Source organism: Schistocerca gregaria, chromosome 1 (genome assembly GCF_023897955.1).
Source record: "Schistocerca gregaria isolate iqSchGreg1 chromosome 1, iqSchGreg1.2, whole genome shotgun sequence".
Classification (NCBI taxonomy): domain Eukaryota; kingdom Metazoa; phylum Arthropoda; class Insecta; order Orthoptera; family Acrididae; genus Schistocerca; species Schistocerca gregaria.
This window is the reverse complement of record NC_064920.1, coordinates 783359325-783386347: the sequence shown is the minus strand read 5'-3', so window position 1 is coordinate 783386347 and position 27023 is coordinate 783359325. Positions and strand designations below refer to the sequence as shown.

Genomic DNA, 27023 nt, shown 5'->3' with positions numbered 1-27023 from the left:
GTATTGGAGGTCAGCGTGTAGGGTAAAAATCGTAGAGGGAGACCAAGAGATGACTACACTACACAGATTCAGAAGGATGTAGGTTGCAGTGGGTACTGGGAGATGAAGAGGCTTGCACAGGGGAGAGTAGCATGGAGAGCTGCATCAAACCAGTCTCAGGACTGAAGACCACAACAACAACATATTTCTTTTTCAAGGCATAATGATAGGCCTGTGTTGAACTGCTCTGCAGATCTGAAAACATGGAATTGTCTTGACTGCTGCTTTCTGAACCTGACTGTTATTGCCACTTTCGGGAGGGGGAGTGGGGGGGGGGGGGGGGGGGCGGGGGCGTCAGTGGTTTTACATTTTATGTCACATAGAAGAGCAAGTTATTAGCTAATAGGCAATAAAGAGTCAAAATTTTCTGAAGAGTTCTTGTTCTCCCGGTTACAAATAATACCATTCAGTATTAATTATGATTTTTCTTTTTTTTTTTTTTAAATAGATGGGCAGGATGTCAAACTGGCCGACTGGGAGCAGGAGAGGCACTACAGCACATTTTAATTTCCATTGTCCTGAAGTAGTTTGATTGCAACCATTACAAAATATACATGTTAGAGTTCCACAGAGTGAAATACAGTGACGTGCGGTATAAGAATGTTGTTTGAAGAGGCGTGGCACTGCACTTCGGCACACTAAAGACCAAATAGCATATCTTACATTTCCTCGAAGATATATGCCTTATGTAACAGACTCTTCAGAAAGATGTGCGCTATAAAATGAACTTATTTTTGAAAAGTCTTTTTCCCCCTCTTGGTGCACAGAGCAGTCTGAGTTATAGTGCTGGTAGTCTCCACATGACCCAAGTTTACATTTAGTGATTTTTTTGTTTCCTCTTCATTTACTAATCTCGCATCAAATGAAAACAAGATGGATTTCTGTGGCTGGGAGCTATCAAGTGAATTAAAATACATTTACATAATTACGGAAGGCTAAAATATGTTACTAGTTTCAGATTTTATTTTATTTCCACCTTTCTGACAGTCAGGTATTAATCACCTTGCAGAGCAATAAAATTATTTTTGCCGGTTTGCTAAAGAAATTTGGCTTTTATTAAGTTTTCCTGCTGAGTCAGTAAATTTACTTGAAAGGAAGTGTTTAATTCCACACTACTGACTAGTTTCAACTGTTCGCCATATTTCAAGTGCACGTTTTCATGTTCTTGCACATATGGCATTGTGCCATAATAAAGAATCAAACATTAGATAATACAGTACTGGTACTCTAAGAAAATTTACGTCCTGAAAACTATATTGAAAAGCTTAATATCAGGTCAAGTCCTACGTCATTGGGAATCTGGACATACGAGTGTGCGCTTTAAGGCGAACTATGCATTTTAGTATGGTTCATGAAATTCCGATGCTGTGGGAGTAACCTCGGATGTCTTGTTTCTTTTATGACCGTAGCTGCGCAAGCGTGGTGACGCTTCCTATTATCTGGCAACTGCTGAAATGAATGTATTTGTAACTGGTCGCGGGAAAATATTGTGAATTGTGGTTCGAAAAGTGTTTCCTTTTACGCAGGATGAACTATGTGTGAGAATGTACGATGAATTTCTTAAATTACAGACCGTTTGCTCTCATTTAAAAATCAACTCTTTGATGTCGAGCCATTTAGAAGAATTTCGAGCCCAGAAGATAAGAGATGTATGCCTGTATTAAAAATTTTACTGGCGTATTTGTGTGATGTATCTTAAAGTGTAACAAGTGCTAAACATATCAACATTATATGTGAAAGCTTACCTTCTCTTGTAGCTTATTAATCTTCGAAACAAATATTATACGTGAAAGCTTAACCAAGAACACTGTGTATAGCAACTTAAACCATTAACTTTTGATGTTTGTGGAATTTGAACTTATACTTTCGTAATATGAAAATATGCAGCGTACACGTTGCTGCATATCGAAGATCTTTCCAAACGTGTTTTTTTCCCCTGAGTTTCGTTTTGTAAAGTGCTGAGAAATTCTATGCAGCTGTATAAAACCAAGTCCATTTAAAGGATTGAAGAGTTTTACAGTTCCGACGGAAAGCATACTGTCACTTAACGTGGAAAAAGTGTATTTTCACCAGGGGAAAATGTATTTTTAACTGGGAGATCCGGGAAAAATACAGGAATTTTTGTTCCTTGTCCGCATATACACCCTGGCAGTGCGTTTGCAGAGATATCATTTGTACTTAGGTGATTTATGTGAAAATATTTCCAATGTGACTACATCTGCATGACAGGAATTAAGACTCCGAATGCGGAATGGTAGTTGGAGAGCTGGATGCATGGGCATTCCATTTTGGAAATTGTTAGGGAATTCAGTATTCTGAGATCCACACTGTCAAATTTCAGGCATTACCTCTCACCACAGTCAATGCAGTGGCTGACGATCTTTGCTTAACAATTGAGAGCAGCGCCGTTTGCGTAGAGTTGTCAGTGCTAACAGACAAGTAACACTGCATGTAATAACTGCAGGAAGACAAGACATATCCCTTAGGACAGTGTGGCAAAATTTGACATGAATGGGCTATGACCGACAAGAGTGCCTTTGCTAACAGCATGACATCGCCTGCAGTGCCTAACCTGGGCTCATGACCATATCAATTGGACCCTAAACGACGGAAAAAATTGGTCAGATGAGTCCCGATTTCAGTTGATAAAGCTGATGGTAAGACTAGAGTGAGCTGTAGATCCCCCAAAGCCCATGGACCCAAGTTGTCAACAAGGCATTGAGCAAGTTGGTGGTGGCTCCGCAATGGTGTGGGCAGTGTTTACGTGGAATGGACTGGATCCTCAGTCAGAGTGTATACGACCCGGGAGATGAGGGAAAAACCTGGGAATTTTTTCAGCTGAGAGAACGCCACTACTGCAGAATAATACTGCAGCAATAAAGCGTGAACGAGAGAAAAAAGAAAATAAAACATAAGTTGCAAAGGAAATGCGCCATATACAACAACAAAACACAGTGCTCATACAAGTGTCTGTCAACAGCAAAATGTATCAAAGGCCTTAGGAAGACTATGCAATGCTTCATAACAACAAATTGCCTATGATGAGCGTGATGTTACAACTGTTTACATTAGAGTCATTTGAGCAGTTGCGAGTGGGCTCATGCATATGTGCAGTTGAGTTGTGGATGTGTAGCACTTTCTCCAGCTTCTGGCTACCAAACTGTGGCTGTTTGCTGTATAAGCAGTAGCAGCAAGGTGCTACCTGGAAAAATTTTACTGGCGCGCGCAAACTGCCAAATTTGGTCTATCGATCATTCATACGATTTTGAAACGCATCCCTGTCGGTTTTTGAACATTTTTGAATATATTCTGAGTTTATTTCTGAATGAATCATAAGTTGATATTTGAATGCATGCCTCTGCCAAGAGAATCCCAATCACATCTACAAATGAACTTTCCTGCAGACGGAAGGGGACAGGTCTATACGAGCTCAGAAGAATAAGGCCAAACGGGTGAATGCCAATTGCTGTTTATGTGTTGACTGGGTTTGGGAATGATCAGCGTTGTTATAATTACCAGCGAACTCCATAGATTCAGACTAACAGAGTGGGAATAAATGACTAACAGGAAGATTACGTATTATGTTCTCCGTGTATCCAAGAAAATGAAATTTTGACAGAAAAATTTTGGCCACACTGCTATACTAGTAAGGGCCAGTTGTACAGACCCCTGTAACAGCCGCCTGTGTTCTGTTCTGGGAGTAGTGTGGAAAACGCTTTGTACGAACACCTATAACACCTAACCGGAGAATAAATGCAGGGTAACTAAGCTGTTGATTGTGGCAGGTTTAGTGAAGTTAACCAAAGAATAAGTTTTGACCCTGACAGGAATAGTTACAGAATTAATAATGACAAGATTGTTTGTTGGAACGAGGAAGGAGAAGAAACAGGGATATCACACAAATTATGGAAGAATATGTAGATTTCAAATTTATATAAAAATTTTGCACTACTGCTTTTCATTATCATACTTGAGAAGCTGGAGTGTATGAATGAAATGTGAAACTATTTCCGAACATAAAGGTTTTTGCTTGTAGTAGGCCTGATAGGCATTTGATATTGTTACTTTGTGAATTATATTCTGTTGTGTTATATAAATGACCATTTGTGCCAAAACAGTCAGGTTTATTTGGTGGTTGTTACAGTTTGCTGCACTAGTGGATCAGTCTTTTTCATTTTATCTAGCAGACAGTAACAAAATACATGTAATCAGATCGAGAAACCACACCAGTCTACGGTATTATTTGTATTAACAGTTTTTCAGTATTAGGCAACGACATTTCTTTTTTTCATGTAGCAAATTTTTGACAAACGTAATAGTCTTACCCAGAAAGGAAAGCATGTTACGTAAAGCTGTAGCAAGATTTGAGAGAAAAAAAAGTACTTCAACTTAAGGATTGAAGAATTTGTACTGTCCTGCTTGTCTCCTGTCTTTACTGGTTTTATATATTCTGTATTTGATTTTGCATCACACAAAAAAGTAAGTTATTATGTAATAGGCAATAAAGAGTGCAAATTATCTGAAGAGTTCTTGTTCTCCCAGTTACAAATAATCCCATCCAGTATTAATTGCGAGTTTTTTTAAATTTTTCATTTATTTATTTATTTCAAAGAGGGGCAGGATGTCAAACTGACTGACTGGGAGCAGGAGAGGCACCCCAGGACATTTTAATTTCCTCTGGCATGAATATAGTTTGATGGCACCCATTACAAAATATTACACGTTTGAATTCCACAGACTGAAATACAGAGATGTGTGATGGAAAAATGCTGTGTGAAGAGGCGTGGCACTGCACTGTGGCACGCTTGAGACCAAATGTGTTAAATTTCTTCGAACATATATGTTTTATATATAAGACTCTTCGGAAAGATGTGGGTTACAAAATGAACATAGCTTTTAAAAGTCTATTTAATTGAAAATCGAATTTCATTTGCCCCTGGATGCCATTAGAGAGGCAACCTACAATTGGAACTGGGTTACCATGTCCTGTGATAGCTATTTAATAACAAAAATAGTATGTCGTTAGAGATGGAGTAAATGTTTTTTTCACATGGAACCAGAATAATTATGTTATTATCTAGAACTACTCTACTGACATAGCAATGGCTACATCTCTCTACAGCATAGATCGCAAACTTTCCTTATTATTTAATAATCTTTGGTTTGCTGAAGATATACATTAGACTTTTACCAATCCAACCATTCTGTGCACTTATGGGTGCTGGTTTAGTGGAAGTGCTTGATTATTAAGTGTCTTAAATTCAGAGTAAATGCATAGGGATTATACTTTATTAAATTCATAGATAAGTTCATTTGCATAGAAAATGTAGTTCTTGAGTTATTGCATGTACTGTAGGGCCACTCACTATGAAATATATCCCAAAGTTTTGGTTGTCACAGTGATGATACATGCTGATATGTATGATCACACAACAGCTTTATAAGCATTAAATCAGTATTTTGTGTTTCTGATTGTTGCATAATGTACTCTAGGAAGATGTCAGCAGCCTCAGCACCAGCAGCATGAGAGGCCTTAGTGTTCTGTCCTCCCATGTCCTCTTTATCACTTCTGTTATAATTTTCCTGTATGCATTTGATTATTTCTTCATCTGTTACAGTTTGGCCATAAGTAGTTGCTTGTCCAACATTATACTTGGCCGCAATGGCTTTCTGCGAAGGATCTCAGTTCATCTTGCCCCTAATTTAGAGTTTCTGCTTGAGGTGTTTCCTTTTAGAAGCCATGATAATTAACCATAAAGAAAGCCACTATTTCAAACACAGATAGCATTCCTTAACATCGTAATTAACTAACAACATTGTTGCACACAATAATTCGTTATTGTACGCTTCATTCCTGCTTGAGTGAGTAGAAGCTGACTGTGGGCCTGATTACTGAGAGACCGATTTACTGAGGCCTGGATTAGCTAAAATTTAGTGTAACAAAATTTATATCCGGCACATACTGTCAGCACATGTACACCCTCCAGGCGACTCAACACTCTTTGATGAGTTCGTGCTTGGCTACCAAAGGGTCCCAGCTTGTGCAACACCTTCTCCCATTCCATGCTGCATGTCTGTCCTCCAGCTATTCATATCAGAACAATCCTTCCACTGCTTTTTCTTTCTTTCTTAGCTCTCCAGCTCCTACCCTTCCCCTGTTTCGGCATTTGAGGTTCCATTTTTGTTTCTTCTTCCTCTCTTTGCACTCTTGAAGGCCGGCACACACGTCTGACGCATATTGGGTGACTGGGTAATACATAATTCCCAGGCCTGAGTTGACTGGTAGCGTTTGCACGTACCCCTTGGTACAGACCAGGCCCAGGGAGGAGCAATGGCCTAAACTGTTACCTTCCCAAATTGCCAGTTGCCCCCTCCCCCACCACCCCACCCGTCAGGAGATCGCGAGATGTGACCTGAGGTGTGAACAGTTACATAAGGGGATGAGCCCCCAATCGGAAGGAGCATGTCATTGGAGACACAGGCAATCGAGGGGGATCTTCTCACAGTGGGCCAATCACAATCTCAGTCTACGTCTACTAAATGTAAATGTAATTAGGCTAAAGATTCTAAGAATCCCCCAGCTGCTGTACCTTGGTTTCTCGTGTTATCTTGTACTGAAGGAGGTCAATCCTTTGTTACAGTTACTCCATTTCTTATTCAGAAAGGTGTTGATGCAATTGTAGACCATATGAAATCTTGCTCTCTTTTACGTAATGGCACTTTGCTTATGGAGACCAATTGTGATATTCAAGCCCAAGCCCTGCTTGCGTCTTCGCTCCTCCACGGCTATCCTATACGTGTTGAGGCCCATTGAGTGCTGAATTCCTCATGTGGTATTTTTTCCACTGGGCTGCTCGATAGTCTGACTGATGGAGAAATCCAAACTTACCTCTCTGATCAGGGAATTATTGCAGTCCATCGGCTAATGAAAACAATTGATACAACCTCACTGTCTACATTACAACCACACTTAAGTGCTGTCACAACACACCTATGTGGTACTCATGTTAGGGATGCTCACAAGGGCAGTTGCCTGCCTCTTTCTCCCCCCTGTATCAATTGCAATAGCAACAGTGCAGCCTCATCCCAAGAATGTCCCGTGTGTCTCAATGAGCAGACTGTCCAGGAGATCAGGGTGAAGGAAAAAGTGCCTTACCTGTTGCTCACGAGTTGTTGGCTAGTTAAAAGCTCTGCTATCATCTGCCACTACAGTACCATTCTTGCTACATGTCACTCCACGAAGGACATGGCCGTGCAGACTTGTGACCTCAAATTCAGCACCGTGGTTATAAAGACTCACTTCTACGTGATGCAGAAGCTGTAGGATCCTGCTCCATGAGATCTACAGAGGTGTCAGCATTCTCACCGGGTCAGTGCGCTGATTCTGGAGCAGAAGAATGGTTGGCAGTGTGCCACCAGCGAAACGGAAGTTGACTGGGTGAGGGTATCACATTGCGACACCATTGAAGAGAATCTCTGAATGTCACGGTAGCATATTAATCTCCTTCTCCTTCAGCTGTGCAACAAGCTCCCAAATTTTTGTCTCAGATGGCAAAATCACCTGCTACACAACTGGCAGGCTGGAAAGAACTTCCTTGGAGACTTTTTACATACCTACAGCCAACAAACATAAAGTCTTCATTCGCCAACTGCGAAGGCTCCAAGAAATCAAAGGCAAATGGTCTTTTTCTTTGCTGACTCAGAGGTCCTCTTCAGTGGTGTCGTTAAGTGATACTCTCACCCGAGCAACTTTCGTTTCTCTGGTTGCGCAGTCGGTGACTGTTTTTCTGCCCTGGAAACTGCTGGCCAACCCATTGATAAAGCTGATACCTCTGTAAATCTTGTAGAGCAGGAGTTTGCAGCCTCTGTGCCCTGTAGCAGTGAGTCTTCAAAGGCTGGCACTTGCCAGCCACCGAGGTGACAACCCTTCATTTTTTCCCCTCCTCCCCTTTCCCCCTCATGACTCTCCTCCAGTGGCATGTTCGCGGTGCTAGATCCAACAAGGAGATATCACAGCTGCTATTGAAATCGCAGTGTCCATTTGTTTTCTGCCCCCTGGAAAGAAAACTGTGTCCTCGTGATTGCTTTGACCTCTCGCATTTCTTTCCAGTCTGCTTTTACCTTCCCCCTGAGGATGGCATTCCATCTCGTGGGAGAGCCCGGCTGCTCATCCGGGATGATGATCATAGTCAAACCATCTCTTTGGACATCTGGCAGCAAGCTGTTGCAGTCTCCATTTTCCTTCCTCGTTTCACCTTTTCTCTTTGTACATATACATCCCTCCATCATTCAGTGTCACTAGGGCAGATTTCCTCCAGCTTATTGTGCAATTCCCTCACCCTTTTTTGCTGTTTGATGACTTAAATTCGTGCCATCCCCTTTGGGGCTCTTCCAGAACCTGTCCAAGATGTGCACTGTTGGCTTACCTTCTCAATCAGATGAGCCTCATCTGCCATAACACTGGAGCACCCACATTCCTTTCACACTCTATGCACTTCTGTTACCATTTAGACCTCTTGTTTTGCACTGCACAGTTTATCCATTGTCTCAGGTGGTCCGTCCTCTCTGACAAGTACTCAGGGGATCAGTTCCTGTTTGCTATCCGATTGATGACTCCTCTCCCAACTACGTGAAACCCAATTGGCAGCTTCTGGAGGCTCTCTGTCGGCTTTACTACTCCCTGGTGACCTTCAGTGAACAACATTTCCCTAGTTGTGGATGACCGGGTAGTGTACCTTACGAAATTCATCCTTAGCAGCGCAGAACGTTCCACACCTCATCTATACCATACGGCATCCCAATCCCTTGGTGGACTGAGGCATGCCGTGACGCAATTCTTGTGGGGAGGCATGCTCTCTGTGATTTAACCACCATCCTATGATGGTGAACTGTATTTGTTATAATAACTTTCAGATGTTGCAGCCCCTTTCTCATGTGGGCAAGCACTTTCTTCTCATTCATATGTACGATCACATCTGGACAGATAGCATGTTTCCCAGACACTGATGTGAAGCAACTGTCGTATCCATATCTAAGCCTGGTAAGGACAAATATCTTTCTTCTAGCTTCCACCGCATTTCCCTTATCGGCTGTGTTTGAAAGGTGATGAAATGTGTGATTCATGCCCGTCTGGTTATGTTGGCGCGAGTCTCACAATACTAACAATTGCACAGTGTGGATTTTGAGAGTGCTGCTTTGTAGTTGACCATCTCGTCACTTTGTCAATCCATGTTGTGAACGGTTTTCTGCGGAAATAACAGCTGTGGCCAGGTTTTTTGATATGGAGAAAGCGAATGACACTTGCTAGAGGACTGGTATCCTCTATACTCTGTGCACATGGGGCTTCCGACGTCACCTGCTCTTAAAGTTACGTGTGGGTTTTGCATTGTCAGACACATTTTATTTAGGAAAATGGTGTGACTCGGGGCTGTATCCTGAGTATTGTCCTATTTGCTTTAGCCTTTAACCCTATTATGGCGTGTCTCCTGCCAGGCATCTCCATCTCCCATTTTGTCGATGGTTTTGCAATTTATTGCAGTTCTCCATGGATGTATCTGCTTGAGTGCTGTCTTCATTGATGATCTAATTGTATTTACTCTTGAAGCAGTGACAATGGCTTTCGTGAATTTGCGGCAGTGCAGTGGGTTTCTTCCACCGTCTTTACATCTTGGGACTGTTGTTCTTCCGTTCGCTGGAACTGTGAAATTCCTGGGGCTCATGCTTGGTAGGAAACTTTTCTTGGTCCTCCCATATGTCTTACCTGGCTGGCATTGCACCCGGTCCCTCAGTGTCCTACATGTCCGAAGCGGTACTTCTTTGGGAGTGGATTGGACCACTCTCATCTGTTGGTACCAATCCTTTGACCATTTGAAACTAGACTGTGGGTGTTTCGTTTATAAATCTGCTCATCTGTCCATCTTACACTATTGAAAAACAATCCTCCATCGTGGAATCCGTTTGGCCATTGGCACCTTTCCCGCTATCCGGCTTGAGCGTCTCTATGCAGAAACTGCCACACTATCACTGTCATACTGGCATGATGTTCTGCTCAGCAGATATGTTTGCCATTTGTCTGACAGGCATGGCCACCCTCCCTACGCCTCCTTTGATGATTCATTTGACTGCCAGTATTGGGCGTGTCCCTGTTTTCTGCTACCTCCTGGAGTTTGCTTCTGGCTATTGCTCCAGCAGCTTAACTTCACTCTGTGTGCCACTTTCCCAATGGGTGTGTACCATCCACCACCTTGGCTTCATGCGACGGCCTGTTTTCACCTTGGACTTCATTAGCTTCCTAATGAAGCTACTCCAGATTCGATCTATTGGCATGAATTTCTCAACCTTCGCATGGAGCTTATCAATGCTACCTTTTTGTACACTGAAGGCTCTCAGACTGACTGTGGTGTCGTGTGCTTTCTTCATTGGCACCGACCATTTTTGGTGTCAGCTTCTGGAACACTGCTCATTATTTACAGCAGAGCTCTTCGCCCTGTGTCAGCCATGCAGTACATCCAGTGACACTGGCTTTTCAATTGTGCCATCGGCACTGATTCTCCCAGTGCCCTTTATGACCTCTGTATGCTGTACACAGTCCAAAGGGTCCAAAAAAGCTTCCACTTGCTCATTCTTGAGAGAGCCACTGTGATGTTTATGTGGGTTCTCGGCCACATTATTCTGATGGGAAACGAGGCTGCTGACACTACTGCCAAGGCTGCAGTCCTCCCTCCTACCACAGCCAGCTAGTTTTTCCATTACTTCTGATAATCTCCATGTTGCCGTCTTCAGCATGCGGTGCCACTGTGGCATCACGACTGATCTTCCCTTCGTGGGCACAAGTTCTGGGGAAGCAAACCTCTCCTGTCTGCCTGGCTTACTTCCTCTTAGCCGCGAGGAGATCATTTTAGCTAGATTGTGTATTGGGCACTGTTGCTCTAGCTGTTGTCATTTGTTAAGTGGTCATCCCTCACCGCTCTTGTGCTTATGGTCATCAACTTTTGACAGTTTGCCATTTCTTTACCGAATGCCCTTTTTGTAACCACTTACATTCTAATGTTTGTTTGTGATCTGTTATTGGCCATTTTAGTGGACAACACTTTAGTTTTACTTTTTCTCCATCATAGCAATATAGCACTGTAATCTTTAGTTCGGGACCTCTGTTTTGTCTAGGGGGTGTGTTGTGGACCTTCCTTCAAGAGAAGTCCTTGTTCTTAGCCTCCTTTTCTTCCATTGATTGGGCGTAACGCATAGTCGCTTTTACTTTCTTTTTCATATTAGTGTTGTAAGGTTTTGACATTGACGTGTATGATCTTAGCTTCTTTTTTGCCCTAAAACAAAACAAAACAGCACATATACAGACATAATTTTGCTGTTTTTTGCCATTCAGGATGTTATATAGCCTTGACTGTAGGTTCATACTCTTCGAGGGGAGTTAATAAAACATTCCACAATTATGTTGATCAAAACATTGATATCCTTTTTGCAGCCTCATTATGGAAACATGGAAATTGTTCCTTAACAAAACTTCACAGCACTCATGAATAGTTTTAATGTTAAAGAATTTGTCTTTTAAATGGGAAATGCATCACAGACATAAATTTCCGCTGCATATGCACAGGGGTGCTTCCAAATGGAATGGCGAAGGCTCTAGAAAACAATTGTTGATCGATAGTGTCCTGAAAAACATTTAAAAAAACTGTTTCTGTAATTTTTTCAACACCACAATAAATTCTTTAGAATTCTTATTTTCATTAACACCAGAGAGCGTTGGGAAATGAACTGTGTTCTTTGTCAGGTGATGTCCCTTCCATAATGAGATTTTATTTTTATTTGCTTTCACTTCCCCAAAAAATAACGAATATGTTGCTTCTCACCTTTCAATGTCTTACTGAGGATGTTAAAATCTGCAGTTAAGTCCAGGAAAATGCGATGTCTGCAATTCATTCATGTTTTCTGTTTTTCTTCAGAAATTCAACAATGCAGATCTTAAATTGAAAAAAATGTTGCAAGCGGGTCCATCAGTTCAACCATTACAAGTTGCAGTAATATAAACAGTTATTTTTTGTATGGTATGTGGGGACAAAGTGTAGGAACCAGTCCTCGAGAGGACAAGAAATGAGAAGGGTTGTAATGGGCATATGGTCAGAACTGCATTTCAATCAGTTGAAGGTGGAGATAACAGTATCTTTGACAGTAACCCTGGTATCAGCACCAGACAGGTGGTTCACCAGTATGAGGTGGCCTTCTGTACGAAAATTGGTTTGGTTCCAATCTCCATGCTTCTCTAACCAGTGCAAGGCTCTTCATCAACGAATATCTATTGCATCTTATAAGGGGCGTTCAAAAAGAAACGAGCCGAAGGCATAATTACAGAAAGCAGTATCTGTATGTTAGAAGTATTGACCCTAGCTGTTGAGACACTTGTCCCATTGTGACACAAGACGGTGAATGGCAGTCTCATGAAATTTCCGGGGCTGCTATGTTAACCAGTTCCACATGTACAGCTAGACGTTGTTGTCTGAGGTGAATCGTTTGCCCCTCAGAGTCTTTTTAAAGGGACCAGGAATGGCGTAATCACAGGGAGAGAGATCCATACTGTAAGGAGGGCGGCAGAGAACCTCTCATTTGAATGTATGCAGGAGTTCCGCAACTGGAGATTGCCTGGTCGCCGCAACTGGAGATTGCCTGGTCGTTTTGATTTGATGGCTTGGCAAAGGGTGGTCAAGGCTTGCGAATAATGCTTGGCATTCACTGTTGTCCCCTGCAGTGGGAAGCGAATCAGGAGGCGGCTCTCTTGGTCAAAGAAGAACGTCAGTATAACCTTTCCTGCACTCATGTGGATGGCCTTGGCTTTTTTTGGTGGTGGTGACCCCAGATGCTTCCACAGGAGACTGTTGTTCTGATTCTGGTTGGAAGTGATGACACCATGACTCATCTCCAGCCACCACTCACGACAGGAATGCATTCTCCTTCCCGAGCATAGTGCTACAGGTGAGGAAGACAGTGGGCCATTTGACATGCTTCCTGGTGTGGTTGAAGACTGTGGGTCACCCATTGGACACACCCTTTATGCATGTGCAGTCATTACTTCATGATGGTGTGAGTACATCCACCATCTAGATGATGTAATTGGTAATGTGGTGTGGTGCTCCAGACCGTGCATCATTGGTTAACGATACCTGTCCTTCCCTGTAGCGTTTGTGCGTCACCTTGACCCTTGCTAGGGACATGCAGTGTTCACCATACACTTGTGACATCCGTCAATGGAATGTCCATTCCTCACACTCCTTCTGCTGTCATAAAATGAACAATACCTCTTTGCTCTTCGTTTGACACCTCCATGTCTGTTTGCAATGCGTCTGGCAGTGTTGGACGATTTATGCCTGCAGCTGCTAGCTCTGTATAGTCAAGTGATTGTGCACGTGTGCCCTCTAGCAATGGCCTGTGAACTTCCATGCTCTGATCGGAACCACACCTTGTTACACAAGCCATGATATTGGCCTCCTGTCACTGGTTTGCGCATTCCATACCCCGGCTCATTTCTTTTTGAACTCCCCTTATACATCCTTCTGAATCTGCTTACTCTATTCATCCTGTAGTCTCCCTCTACAATTTTTACCCCCGTACTTCCCTCCAATACTAAATTGGTGATTCCTTAATGTCTCAGAATGTGTCCTACCAACTGATCCCTTTTTCGAGTCAGGTTGTGCCACAAATTTCTTTTCTCCTCAGTTCTATTCAGTACCTCCTTATTGTTTACAGGGTCTGCCCACCTAATCTTCAACATTCTTCTGGAAAGCAACATTTCAAAAGCATCTATACTCTTCTTGTTTAAACTGTTTATCATCCATGTTTCACTTCCATATGTGGCTACACTCCAGTCAAATACATTCAGCAAAGAATTTCTAACTCTGTGTTGATGTTAAGTAATTTCTTTTCTTCAGAAATGGTTTTCTTGCCATTGCCAGTCTGTACTTTCAATCCTCTTTACTTCGCCCATCATCAGTCATTCTGCTCCACAAATAACAAAACCAATGTACTCTTTGTGTCTCATCTCCTAATCTAATTCCCTCAGCATCACCTGATATAGACTACATTCCATTATCCTTAATTTGCTATTGTTGATGTTCGTCCTTTATTATCCTTTCAAGACATTATCCATTCCATTCAGCTGCTCTTCCAAGTCCTTTGTTGTCTCTGACAGAATGATGATGACATTGACAAACTTTAAAGTTTTTATTTCTTCTCTCTGAACCATAATTCCTTCCCCAAATTTTCTTTTGTTTCCTTTACTACTTGCTCAAAACACAGGTTGTATAACATTGGTGATAGGCTACAAACCATATCACTCCCTTCTAACCATTTCTTCCTTTCCATGCCCCTCAACTGTTGTAACTGCCAGCTGACTTCTGTACAGGTTGTAAGTAGTCTTTTGCACCATGTATTTTACACCTACTACCTCCAGAATTTCAAAGATAGTGATACAGTCAACATTGTTAAAAGCTTTATCTAAGTCTAATCTTAGGGTCAGTATTGCCCCACATGTTCTTACGTTTCTCCAAAATTCAAACTGATCTTCTCGAGATTAGCTTGTACCAGATTTTCTGTTCTTTTATAAATAATTCACGTTAGTATTTTGCAACCATGATTTATTAAATTCGTAGTTCAGTAATATTCACACTTGTCAGCACCTGCTTTCTTTGGAATTGGATTTATTATATTCTTTTTGAAGTCTAAAAGTGTTTTGCCTAAAGAGTTTTGTCGTGGCTGGCTCTGGCAAGGCTGTCAGTAGTTATGACAGAATGTCATCTACTCGCAGAGCCTTGTTTCTAGTTAGGTCTTCCAGTGCTTTGTCAAATTTGTCTTGCCATCATATCTCCTATCTCGTCTTCATCTACTTTCTCTTCTGTTTCTATAATATTGCTTTAAAGGTCATCTCCTTTGTATAGACCCTCTATATACTCCTTCCACCTTTCAGATTTCCCTGCTTAGGACTGGTTTTCCATATGAGCTCTCGGTATTTATACATCTGCTTCTCTTTTATCCAAAGGGCTCTTAAATTTCCCTGAAGGTGGTATCTACCGTACCCCTAGTGAAATATGCTTCTAAATCCTTACATTTATTCTGCAGCCATTCCTGCGTAGTAATTTTGCATTTCCTGTCAGTCTCATTTTTTAGACATTTGTATTCCCATTTGCATGCTTCATGTGCTGCATTTGTATAGACTTAATGTACTGCATTTTTATAGTTTCTTCTTTCATCAGTTAAATTCAGTATCTCTTGTGTTATCCAGAGATTTCTACCAGGCCTTGTCTCTTTACCTCTTTGATCCTCTGCTTCCTTCACTATTTCACCTCTCAGAGCTACCAATTCGTCTTCTACTGCATTTCTTTCTCATGTTCTATCAATTGTTGTCTAGCGCTCCCTCTGAAACTACTGAGCGAGGTGGCGCAGTGGTTAGCACACTGGACTCGCATTCGGGAGGACGACAGTTCAATCCTGTCTCCAGCCATCCTGGTTAAGGTTTTCCGTGATTTCCCTAAATTGTTTCAGGCAAATTCTGGGATGGTTCCTTAAAGGGGCACAGCCGATTTCCTTCCCCTTCCTTCCCTAACCCGAGCTTGCGCTCTGTTTCTAATGACCTCATTGTCGACGGGATGTTAAACAACACTAACCTAACCTAACCTCTGAAACTCTAAACAAAGTCTGGTTCTTTCAACCTATCCAGGTCCAATCTCTTTAATTACCAGCCTCTTTGCAATTTCTTTGGTTTTAATCTACAGTTCATAACCAATTAATTGTGGCTGGAGGCCACTTATGCCCCTGAGAATAACTTACAACTTAAAATCTGGCTTCGAAATCTCTGTCTTAGCATTATATAATCAGTCTGAAATCTTCCAGTGGCTGCAGGTGTCTTCCGTGAATACAACCTTTTTTTATGATTCGTGAATGATTAAATTACGCTCTGTGCAAAATTCTACCAGGTGGGTTCCTCTTTCATCTCTTTTCAGCAATCCATATTCACCTACTATTTTTCCTTTTCTTCTGTTTCCTAGTATTGAATTCCAGTCCCCCATCACAATTAAATTTTCATCTCCTTTAACTATCCAAATAATTTCTTTTACCTCACCATACATTTCTTCACTCTCTTCATTATCTGCAGAGCTAGTTGGCATGTAAACTGTGATAGGCATGAGTTTCATGTCTATCTTGGCTACAACAATGCATTCAAAATGCAGTTCATAGTAGTTTACCTGCTTTCCTATTTTCTTATTCATTACTAAACCTACCTCTGCATTAACCATATTTGTATTTATAACACTGTATTCACCAGATCAGTAGTCCTGTTGCTCCTGCAACCGAGCTTCACTAATTTCCACTATATCTAACTTCAACTTATCCTTTTCCTTTTTAAAATTTTCTAATCTACATGCCCGATTGAGGGATGTAACATTCCTTATTCCGATCCATAGACTGCCTGTCTTGTTTCTCCTGATGACGAAATCCTCCTGAGTAGTCCCCACACAGATATCCAGATGGGGAACTGTTTTACTTCAGGAATATTTTAACCATATAGTAGAACTGCATGCCTCGGGGAAAAATTACAGCTTTAGTTACCCCTTGCTTTTAGTCATTAGCTTTACCAGCATTGCAAGGCTGTTTTGGTTGATGTTATAAGGCCACATCAGCCAGTCATCCAGACTGTTACCCTGCAACGACTGAAAAGGATGTTCCTCCTCCTCAGGAACCACACAATTTTCTGACCTCTCTGCAGTTAAACCCTCTGTTGTGCTTTCACCTGTAACATGACAACCCGTTCACTGAGGCACAAAAGCCAGCCACCAGTGGCAAGTTCCATTCTACATGGATGGTTCCATACTACTTACAAAATGCTTGCAGGCCTTATTTCCTACAGACTTGCCTATGTGGCAACTATTTTGTTGTACAGGTCACCATGGTGCTGGGACTTTTCACTACCTTTTTCAGCATTAGTAACACATAAGTCTGTTAATCAGTAACACGTATTCTCTTACATAAGATTGTGGTCAGGTTAATCAGTAGGACAATCTACTTGACAACAGACTAAAACATATACAGACATCCTATACGAGTAAAAGAAACACCCATTTACAATTAATAACATGTCCAGTCACGTGCAGCATTGATAATTGCTTTCAATTTCTGAGGCATGCTTGAAACCAGGTTTTCTGCCTTTTCATGTTGCTGTGACCTCCAAATATGTGGAATTTGCATGAACAGCTGTTACAGAGTGAATTTTGCTTGAGCTTGATGCTATGTTAAGAATGGGTTACCTGAAAGAAGTTCCAGAATCTTTTTTGTGCTTTTGGTTTCACTTTGTCGATTGTACCATGTTCTTGAAAGTCATCCACACTTTTAACCAATTTGTAGTGTATTGTCCATTTATTTACAAATGAATTTGATTATTAAGACAGTACGGCTTCACTAATTTGTTGGGGGGATGGGATGGGAGGGGCGGGGAGGGAAGGGGAGGGGAAGTGGGGTGGGGTGGGGGCTACAGAGAAAAACAGCCTCAAAATTTGAAGCATAAGCTGCACTTGAGTCTCTTTTATCTAGTCAAAAATCTGAGGTAAACTAATGATTTATGGACGTTGCATGAATAACAAATGTGAGAACCGTGGTCTGTGAAAGAACTAGTGCAATATCTTTTATCATCTGTGTGTGCTAACCAAGCCCGTACTTAACAGGCTGTAACTTCAAAACACCCAACTGTGGGCTACGAAGAAGTGCCTTGGTATGTTGGCAGTGAACCGTCAGTACTGGTTTAGCCTCAGTGTATAGGTGGGAAATATTGGTGCCCAGTCATCCTTGACAATGCCTCGCATGCGAGCCATATCTGCACTTCCTGCGGGTCATCCTGCCTCCCTTGTTGGAAGACATGCCTTTGGTAGTACGAAGGGCAATGTGGCTGCTACTACATGATTGTGTTCCAGCTCACTGCCCCCTTGAATGCGGAGTTGAAACACTAGTACATACAGAACAATCCTACTCTCATATGTGCTTTCAATCACTGAAACCAACACTATGAAAGATCTTTTTTATTTTGTACCTCCATGTAGGTGTACCTGACTTGAATACATTTCCGGCCATATGTCCATACAACTTGCTTGCTTCTTATCCTCTCAGGAATTGTTTTTTGCAGTTTGTTCTCATTTAGAAAAATCACCACGTATAAAGTTTCCATATTGTCCATTTATTCCTCCAAAATCTGTTGGTTCAGTAACCCATGCGACTTTAGAAAATTTACTATTCATACCGCCTACTTCATCATATGTTCCATGCTTGTAAATTAAGAACAAAGTGTGTGTTCATGTAAAAACTAATGATTCCCCTGTTTCTTGACTGTTGATTCTTGTAATTTTGTTTTTCATCACAAACTAAATTTTTGTCCTTTGTGAATGGAGTTTCAAAGCTTTTTTGTAGAAAATTTGCAGTACCTAGCAGTTACAAAGCTGCATAATAAATATTGAGAATTCTCTTCCTTCAGTTGGACAAGAACTGTGCTTCCAATTTTTTTATGTTGCAGGGCTGCCTCTTTTAGAATGGATGTCTCATTGCAACAGCCACTGGACTTTTGAATTTCCTTTATATCACAAACAAATAGCTAGGGATAAACAGTGTTGCCACCATAATAGGAGAGTCATGCTGATTGAAAGATGGGGTACTAAATGCCAGAAGAAACAGTATTGCATCACACTATCACATAAAATGTTACATGGTACCAAGTAGTCTCAAGAAGGACCAACATAGCCAAAGCAAATTTTACGAAGCTAAGACATGCCCAATAGTGCTGAGGCAAGCTGAGCCCAGGACTGCATATGTGCAGCACATTGTATCTGTGTGAGGTCTTGCACACTATGGTCAAAACTGACTTGTGGGACTCAGAAGAGTAAGGGTTAATAATAATAGGGAACAACAACAACAACAACAACAACAACAACAACAACCTGCCACATAACAATATATAACAGTGTAATGCTTTTACAAGCAAAAGTGCGAAAATGTCTTGCTGTTCCCTTGAGCTCAACATCTCACTCATCTGGGGGGGTGCTGCCTCAGTTTTGTAGATGGGCTGAAGGGAGGACATGGATACATAGATGCTCATGATATTTGCTGGCCACTGGGTGCCCAAGTGTGTGCAGTGATGTAGTGTAAAACTGTCTTAAGTTATACAGTGCAAATTGTGTATGACCCAAAGAGCTTTTTACAATGGGGACCTACTGAATTAGGCAGTGCAGTGTTGAGGTACTTACTTCACATTCAGGAGAATGGAGTTAGCCAGCAAGATCACAGCTGACCACATGCCCTATCCTCACAAATTGTACTTCTATCTTCTTGTGTGTGTGTATGTTAGCTTCATTGTCACTGTGTTGTTATGGCAGGTCCTGTACACTGAGGTGACAAAAGTCATGGGATAGCAAAATGTTTATACACAGGTGGTGGTAGTATTGCATACACAAGGCATAAAAGGGCAGTGCATTGGTGGAACTGTCATTTGTATTTAGATGATTCATGTGAAAAGGTTCCAGATGTGATTATGGCTGCACAACAGGAATTAACAGACTTGGGATCTGGAATGGTAGTTGGATCTTGACATGTGGGACATTCAATTTCGGAAATCATTAGGGAATTCAGTACTCCGTGGTGCACAGTGTAAAGAGTGACGAGAATACCAAATTGCAGGCATTACTTTTCACCATGGACAACCCAGTGGCCAATGGTCTTCACTCAACGGCAGACAACAGTAGTGTTTGCATGCAGTTGTCATTGCTAACAGACAAGCAACACTGCGTGAAATAAGTGCAGAAATCAATGTGGGGCACATTATGAATGTATCTGTTGAGTCAGTATGCCGAATTGTGGGATTAATCGGCTGTGGCAACAGACGACCTACACGTGGTGCCTTTGCTAACAGCATGACATCAACTGCAGTGCCTATCCTGGGCTCATGACCATATTGCTTGTACCCTAGATGTCTTGAAAACTGTGGCCTGCTCACATGAGTCGTGATTTAATATGGGAAGAGTTGATAGTAGGGTTAGTGTGTGGCACATACCCCACGAACCCATGGATCCAAGTTGTCAACAAAGCACTGTGCAAGGTGGTGGTGGCTCCACAATGATGTGGGCTATATTGACATGGAGTTGACTGGGTTTTCTAGTCCAGCTGAACTGATCATTGACTGGAAGCGGCTATGTCCGACTGCCTGGAAACCATTTGCAGCCATTTGTGCCAAACAACACTGGAATTTTTGTGGATGACAATCACCAGGCCGCAATTGTACAAAATTGATTTGAAGAACAATTTGGACAGTTCAAGTGAATAATTGGGCCACCCAGATTGCTGACAGGAATCCCATCAAAATTTGTAGGACATAATCCGTAGATCAGTTCGTGCACAAAATATTGCATTGGCAATACTTCTGCAATTATGGATGGCTGTAAAGGCAGCATGGCTCATTATTTCTACAGGGGACTTATAACAACTTTTGTCCATGTCTTGTCAAATTGCTACACTACACTGGGCAAAAGGAGGTCCTCCAACATATGTGAGGAGTTATTCCACAACTTATGTCACCTCAGTATATAATTACAGAATATGCAAATAAGTAAGTAAACCATACATCCTGGTGTAATGCCCCTGTCTTTACACTCTCGATGTCAAGCTTGGTTTTTCAGGGTGTTTGCAGATGACAAATGGACATTTGAACTGGTTGTTTCATCTGAGAAAGTGATTCTTATTCTCAGATATAACATTTTAAACTGCTTTCAGGGCAGGGTCATGATGGTTGGGGTTGGGTGTCTACTGCCACATTAGGCATCTGTTCCTGTCCATAACCTTGTGAAAGCAACGGATGAAGGGTGAGACAGGTTGTGGGAGGGATACCCTCTGCTGCATACTGAGCCCTGGGTGACACTCAACACTGCTGACCCACCTACTGATCTGATAATTTACCTCATTTTGTTTGGCTGTTGTCAGTCGTACTGATGTTAGTTATTCTTTAGCTTCCTCATGTTTTGTAGACTTTTGGGCCCACTGCCTTTTTGGAATCGTAATTGCATTATTTTCTCCTGTTTACTATTATTAATCATCTCATGGGGAATCGTTATTTATTCTGTTGCTGTCATCTCATGGGGAATCGTTATTTATTCTGTTGCTGTCATCTCATGGGGAATCATTATTTATTCTGTTGCTGTCGTAGCCCTGTGTTCGATTGGTGGGAGGGGTGGGGTAGATGTGGGCGGGTGAGGTGTGTGTAACTGCAGATGAGGCCTGGGACAGCTCTTGTCTACAGTCTAACTAGCATACCGACCTGTTTTGTATACTATTATCTCTATCTGTATTATTTTTCATTTGTGGTACCATTGTTTCTTTCTGTTTGTTGATTTTACATCGTCATACTATCATAAATTCGATGTGATCTCTGGTTGATGTCTTTAACTCAAGATGGAATATCTCCTGAACAAGGGACTGTTGACATCTGTTTAGCCCCTTAACACCTGAACAAACAAGCAACCAACCAACAAATCCATCACACAGTAATAGGCAGTAAGAATTCGAAGCAATAATGTCTGTGTTATATCTAATGACTTTTCATTAACATTGTCGTAAGATGCAAAAACGTTCCCTCCTGCAGATGACAAGAAGCAATGGAATAAAGTACTAGCCTTCTTACTGAAAAGGCATATGTTATTACTCAGTAGTTTTCATAGAGCTTCATATCCTGTAACCAAAGTTTGTTCAGAGAATGAGAGTATAAAATACAAGGCCTAGGTAATGTGCAATTTTTGTGGCAACTTTTAGACCACAGTTTGGCTTGGCAAACCCACACTTCAAAACTATCGAAGCATCTTAGTTCAGGTACTTTAGCAGTGCACCTGAATAATTGTATACAGCTAATTTAAAAATATAGAACCTGATTCTGCTTATTAAACACTTTTTTTTTTTACAGAAGTGTGCTGTAAGAATTACATTGGATAATTAGTTTTACTCTATCCTGCAGTTCTCTTCGGATAACTTATTATTTTAGTAATTGTCACAATACATAATGTAATACATAATATATTCATTTATTTTCTTTGCCTTTATTAGTGTTCCTCTCCTCAAATAATAGTGCAAAGGATGATTATAATAATAAGACCAGAAAGAATCTCAGTGATGGAATTAAAACAGAAAGAAGATAAATAAGTATGTACCCATCTATCCAGTAACTAGCCAGAGCATGTTGTATAGCTTGTGGTTACTAAAATGGGGCTTAGTAGCAAGTTAAAGAATTAACTGTGGGAATGCCTAATAGGCATTTGAAATTGTACTTTGTGAATTGTATTCTTTTGTGTTATAAAAATGACCATTTGTGCCAAAACAGTCTTGTTGATTTGGTGTGTTTTACAAAACTGCTGCAATATTAGAAAGGCCTATTTTATTTTATCTAGCAGATAGTGACAAAATAGACGTAATGAGATCTAGAAACCACATCAGTCTTGGATATTATTTGTATTAACAGCTTTTTCGGTATTAGATAACGACATTTTGATTTTTCATGTAGCAGAACGTTTGACGAACTTCAATGAAGTAATAGATTCTTTCGCAGAAAGGGAAGCACGCCATGTAAAGCTGTAGCATGATTAGAGAGAGAGAAAAAAAATGCTAGGAGCTAATGATTGAAGAAATGTGTACTTTCTTGCTTGTCTCTTGTCTTTATTGGTTTTATGTATCCTACATTTAATTTGTCACACGAAACAGCAAGTTATTAGCTAATAGGCAATAAAGAGTGCAAATTTTCTGAAGAGTTCTTGTTCTCCCAATTACAAATAATCCCATTCGCTATTAATTGCGAGATTTTTTTAAGAGGGTCAGGCTGCCTAACCGGCTGACTGGGAGCAGAAGAGGCACCACAGGGCATTTCAATTTCCACTGTCCTGAATATAATTTGATTGCATCCATTACAAAATATACACGTTTCAATACCACAGAGCGAAATACAGTGAGTGCGATAGAGGAATGCTGTATGAAGAGGCGTGGCACTGCACTTTGCCACACTTAAGAGCTGGTTGGGGTGGAGCTACAGTCTGGAATCGCGCGACTGCTGCGGTCGCAGGTTCGAATCCTGCCTCGGGCATGGATGTGTGTGATGTCCTTAGGTTAGTTAGGTTTAAGTAGTTCTAAGTTCTAGGGGACTGATGTCCTCAGAAGTTAGTCCCATAGTGCTCAGAGCCATTTGAACCACACTTAAGACCAAACTACATGTCTTAAATTTCGTCGAACACATATGTTTTATGTTTCAGACGTTTCAGAAGGACGTGCGCTACAAGATGAACCTATTTTTGAAAATTCGTTTTTTTATTTATTTATGTATTTATTTAGTTTTTTTTATTGACCCAGTTAGCAAATATTGTAGATCCAAGGCTGATGCACAGAGGTGTTTGAGTTATAGTGACTAGTCTCCACGTGACCGTGTTTACATTTAGTGATTTTGCTATTTCTCCTTCGTTTACTCTTGTGTCAAATGAAAAAATGGATATCTGTTGCCAGGAGCTATCAAGTGAATTAAAATGCATTCACATAATTACAGAAGGCTAAAATATGTTATTAGTTACAGATTTTATTTCCACCATTCTGACAATCAACCATTAATTGCCTTGCAGAACAATGAAGTTATTTTTGTCTGTGTGCTAAAGGAATTTGACTTTTATTAACCTTTCCCACAAACGCAGTCAATGTATTTGAAATGAAATGTTTAATTCCACAGTACTGGCTAGTTTCAACTGTTCGCTGCATTTAAATTGCATGTTTTCATCGTCTAGTACGTCTGGCATTATGCCATAATAAAGAACCAAACATGATATAATACAGTACTGATCCAAGAAAATTTACATCCCGAAAACCACACTGAAAAGCTTAATACGAGGTCGAGGTTGTTGGGAATCTGGACATACGAATGTGCACTTTAAGTATGCGTTTTAAATGTGCACATTTTAGCATTGTTCACGAGATACTGATGTTCTTGGAGTATCCTCTTGATGTCTTGTTTCTTTTATGACATAATGTATGATCTTTCAATGTTTTACACGTACGTACATACGGGCTTTCTACGTCATGGTAGCTGCGCAAGTGCGGTGTCGTCGTTATCTGCACTCTCTGGCAACTGCTGAAATGAGCTTATTTTTAACAGGTCGCGGGAAAATATTGCGAATGGTGGTTTGAAAAGTGTTACTTTCAAAGTAAATATCCTTTAACATAAGTTGAAATTGTGCGAGAATGTACCATGAATTTCTTAAATCGCAGAGCGTTTGACTCTCATTTAAAAATGAACTCTTTGATGACGAGCCATGTAGAAGTTCGAATCCTGAAGATCAGATATTTATGTCATTATTAAAAATGTTACTGGCACATTTGTAACTTTCCCTGTTTGTGTGTGCGTGCTACTTAACAGTGAAGGTGCTATTGGTGCTCTGATTATCTGCTGTCATTAGCTGGCGAAATGATGTGACATGGGCTATGACTGGCTTACAAAAGCGCATTGCAATCTCGATTTCAATGATTCGGAAAGTAACATGAGGTGTTTGGTGGAATTGCAATGTATAATTTCGTAATACGAAAATACGCAGCGTACGTGTTGCTGCACATCAAAGATATTTCCAAAACATGTATTTTTCCACGAGTTTCGTTTTATGAAGTGCCGGAAATTCAACGCCCATGTATAAACCCATAACAATTCAAAGGATTGACAAGTTTTGCAGTGAAAATATACTATCACTTAACATGGAAGAGTGTGTTTTCACCCGGGAGAAAGTGTATTTTTAAACGGGAAATCCGGGATTTTTTTCCCTTGTCCGCGTATACACCCTGTATTAATTTCAAACATTATGATAATGGTTCATGTAAACTGTAAGTAGCAGTGTCGGGTTATCGATGAAGGGATAATCTTGCATTTCTCTTCAAATAAGTTGGCACTCCCAATATTGAAAAAATGGGGCACAAGGGTCAGTTTTTAGAAAAGCATTTGGCAGCAATGATTGAGATTGAATTTTTGCAGTGATTTAAAAACTTATTTTTTTGGCTGTAAGAGCGATAAAACTTTTGTAAATTTCAATATTTGTGCTGTGTAGCAAATTTACATAATGTTACTTGCTAATGCTCATGCAGGATACAGGGGCAGTACTACAACTGCTGTTTTATCTTCAGCTTTACACCTAGTCCTCTTTGTCAAGGGACTTTATGATGATTTATTTATTGTAATTGTGAGAGAATTTGTCTGGTAAATAATAAACTATGGAAAAATGTGTTATACATGGGAGTACTAGTATTACTGTTTTGAACTTTCAGTAGGTTTTATGTGCTGTGGCATTTATTGTGCAATGATTGTTTGTCTATGATAGGAAACAAGGTGACTGTATTTGAGGGATTTGTTGCTCTATTTAAAATATTGAAATTTAGAACTGCAGTTCACATATCTCATAATATCCACAATTATTGCTTCGTGTTTGTTGTGATCTATTATCTTCTTATAGTGGCTTTCGGAAAGACTCCCGTTGATAATTATTTCCATAAGATGACAACCTGCGACATAATTTTCATTTTTTGTTCATGCTAATAACCAATTCCTCACTCTTATAGTTTTCAGCCTTTTATTAATTCTTTATTTTCTTTCTTGCCTGTTTGTTTTCCCATTATTTGGAGAGATTTTGTTCTACTAGTCATGTTTGTCCAGTGGTTCTAATACATGCATTGGACAAACCCCAGTTCATCTGTCCTCACTGCTCATTACCTTGGACTGCCTCACTTTGTGTATCCCCTTTGTCCATTTTTCTTTCTTGTTTTGTTAATATCCATGTTGCTAACTACTTTGTCATTTCTCAGCTCTTCAATTCAAACTAGTTACTTTGTTGGTGTGGTAATGCCCTTTTCCGCCATCTCATTTTCTTTTAATGACTGTGCATAATGTACTGATAGAGCACTTTGTATAGTCATACCTTTATCACTCACTACTGATCCTATTTGTTAAATGGTCATGTCTTGTGTGGACATGATGGTTTACTACCTTACGTAATGTTTAAATGAATAACTTGTGCAAATGTTACATTCAGGTGCAAGATCATCCTCTGTCCAGTTGTTACGAATTTTTTAGTTTCAGTATTTTTAACATGTGTTATAGAGTTATACTACATTTGTGTCTTCGAAATGACGTGATTGCAGAATGGACAGGACAGGGAGCTTTTAAACCAAGATGGAGCTATTTCTAGCAATTCTATGGTCGATGACTTGGTGGCAAAAATATTGGATGAAGAGTCACTTGTGGGAACTAATGGACTGAAGGATACTTTCAATGGGTAAGTCTGGAACATCTACCAATGCTTTCAATTAACTTTTTAATTACAGAATTGATTCAAAGCAAATGTATTGTTCTGAAAATGTTGCATAGACATTATCTCTGAAAGCTTTCAAGAACACTACAGTGTCCATCCAAACATTTTTTTCACTGACTGAAACATGAATGAAATTTCCCATACCATGAGAGTTGAATGATGGAGACATATCAAAAATTTTCCCGTGTGTGTGTGTGTGTGTGTGTGTGTGTGTGTGTGTGTGTGTGTGTGTGTGTGTAAAACAGTTTTGAGCAAAAACTGTAATCTTCCCACTAACAAGAGAATTACCCACCTTGAATTGCTGAAACATTGTTTGTTTTACCTCACATCACATTACTTTATCTGTAAAACTCTGCTTTTATGTACAGTTGGTCTTAGAAACTTAAAAAAAATATAAAGGTAGAAGCAGCAGAATTTACTGAAGGAACAAATCTGGTAACAGACAGTCATGATCAGCTGGACAACACAAAGTAGTTTCACAACATATGTATTAAGACATGCAGTACTTACGGAGTCAAAATAGATGTTGTGTTGTTGTCTAATGTTCTTCATGTTTTAGTCATTAAAGATCAAATGTGGAGTTTC

At 40.5% G+C, this 27023-nt stretch overlaps 1 protein-coding gene across 2 annotated transcripts in view; it reads left to right on the top strand.

Moving 5' to 3' along the window:
• LOC126269086 (uncharacterized) overlaps positions 1-27023 on the top strand; it is a 237165-nt gene that overhangs the window by 24508 nt on the left and 185634 nt on the right. For both annotated transcript variants that reach the window (XM_049973964.1, XM_049973965.1), the window contains exon 3: positions 26269-26402. In XM_049973964.1, coding sequence (XP_049829921.1) covers positions 26269-26402 — 134 coding nt within the window. The remainder of the gene's footprint in view (positions 1-26268; positions 26403-27023) is intronic.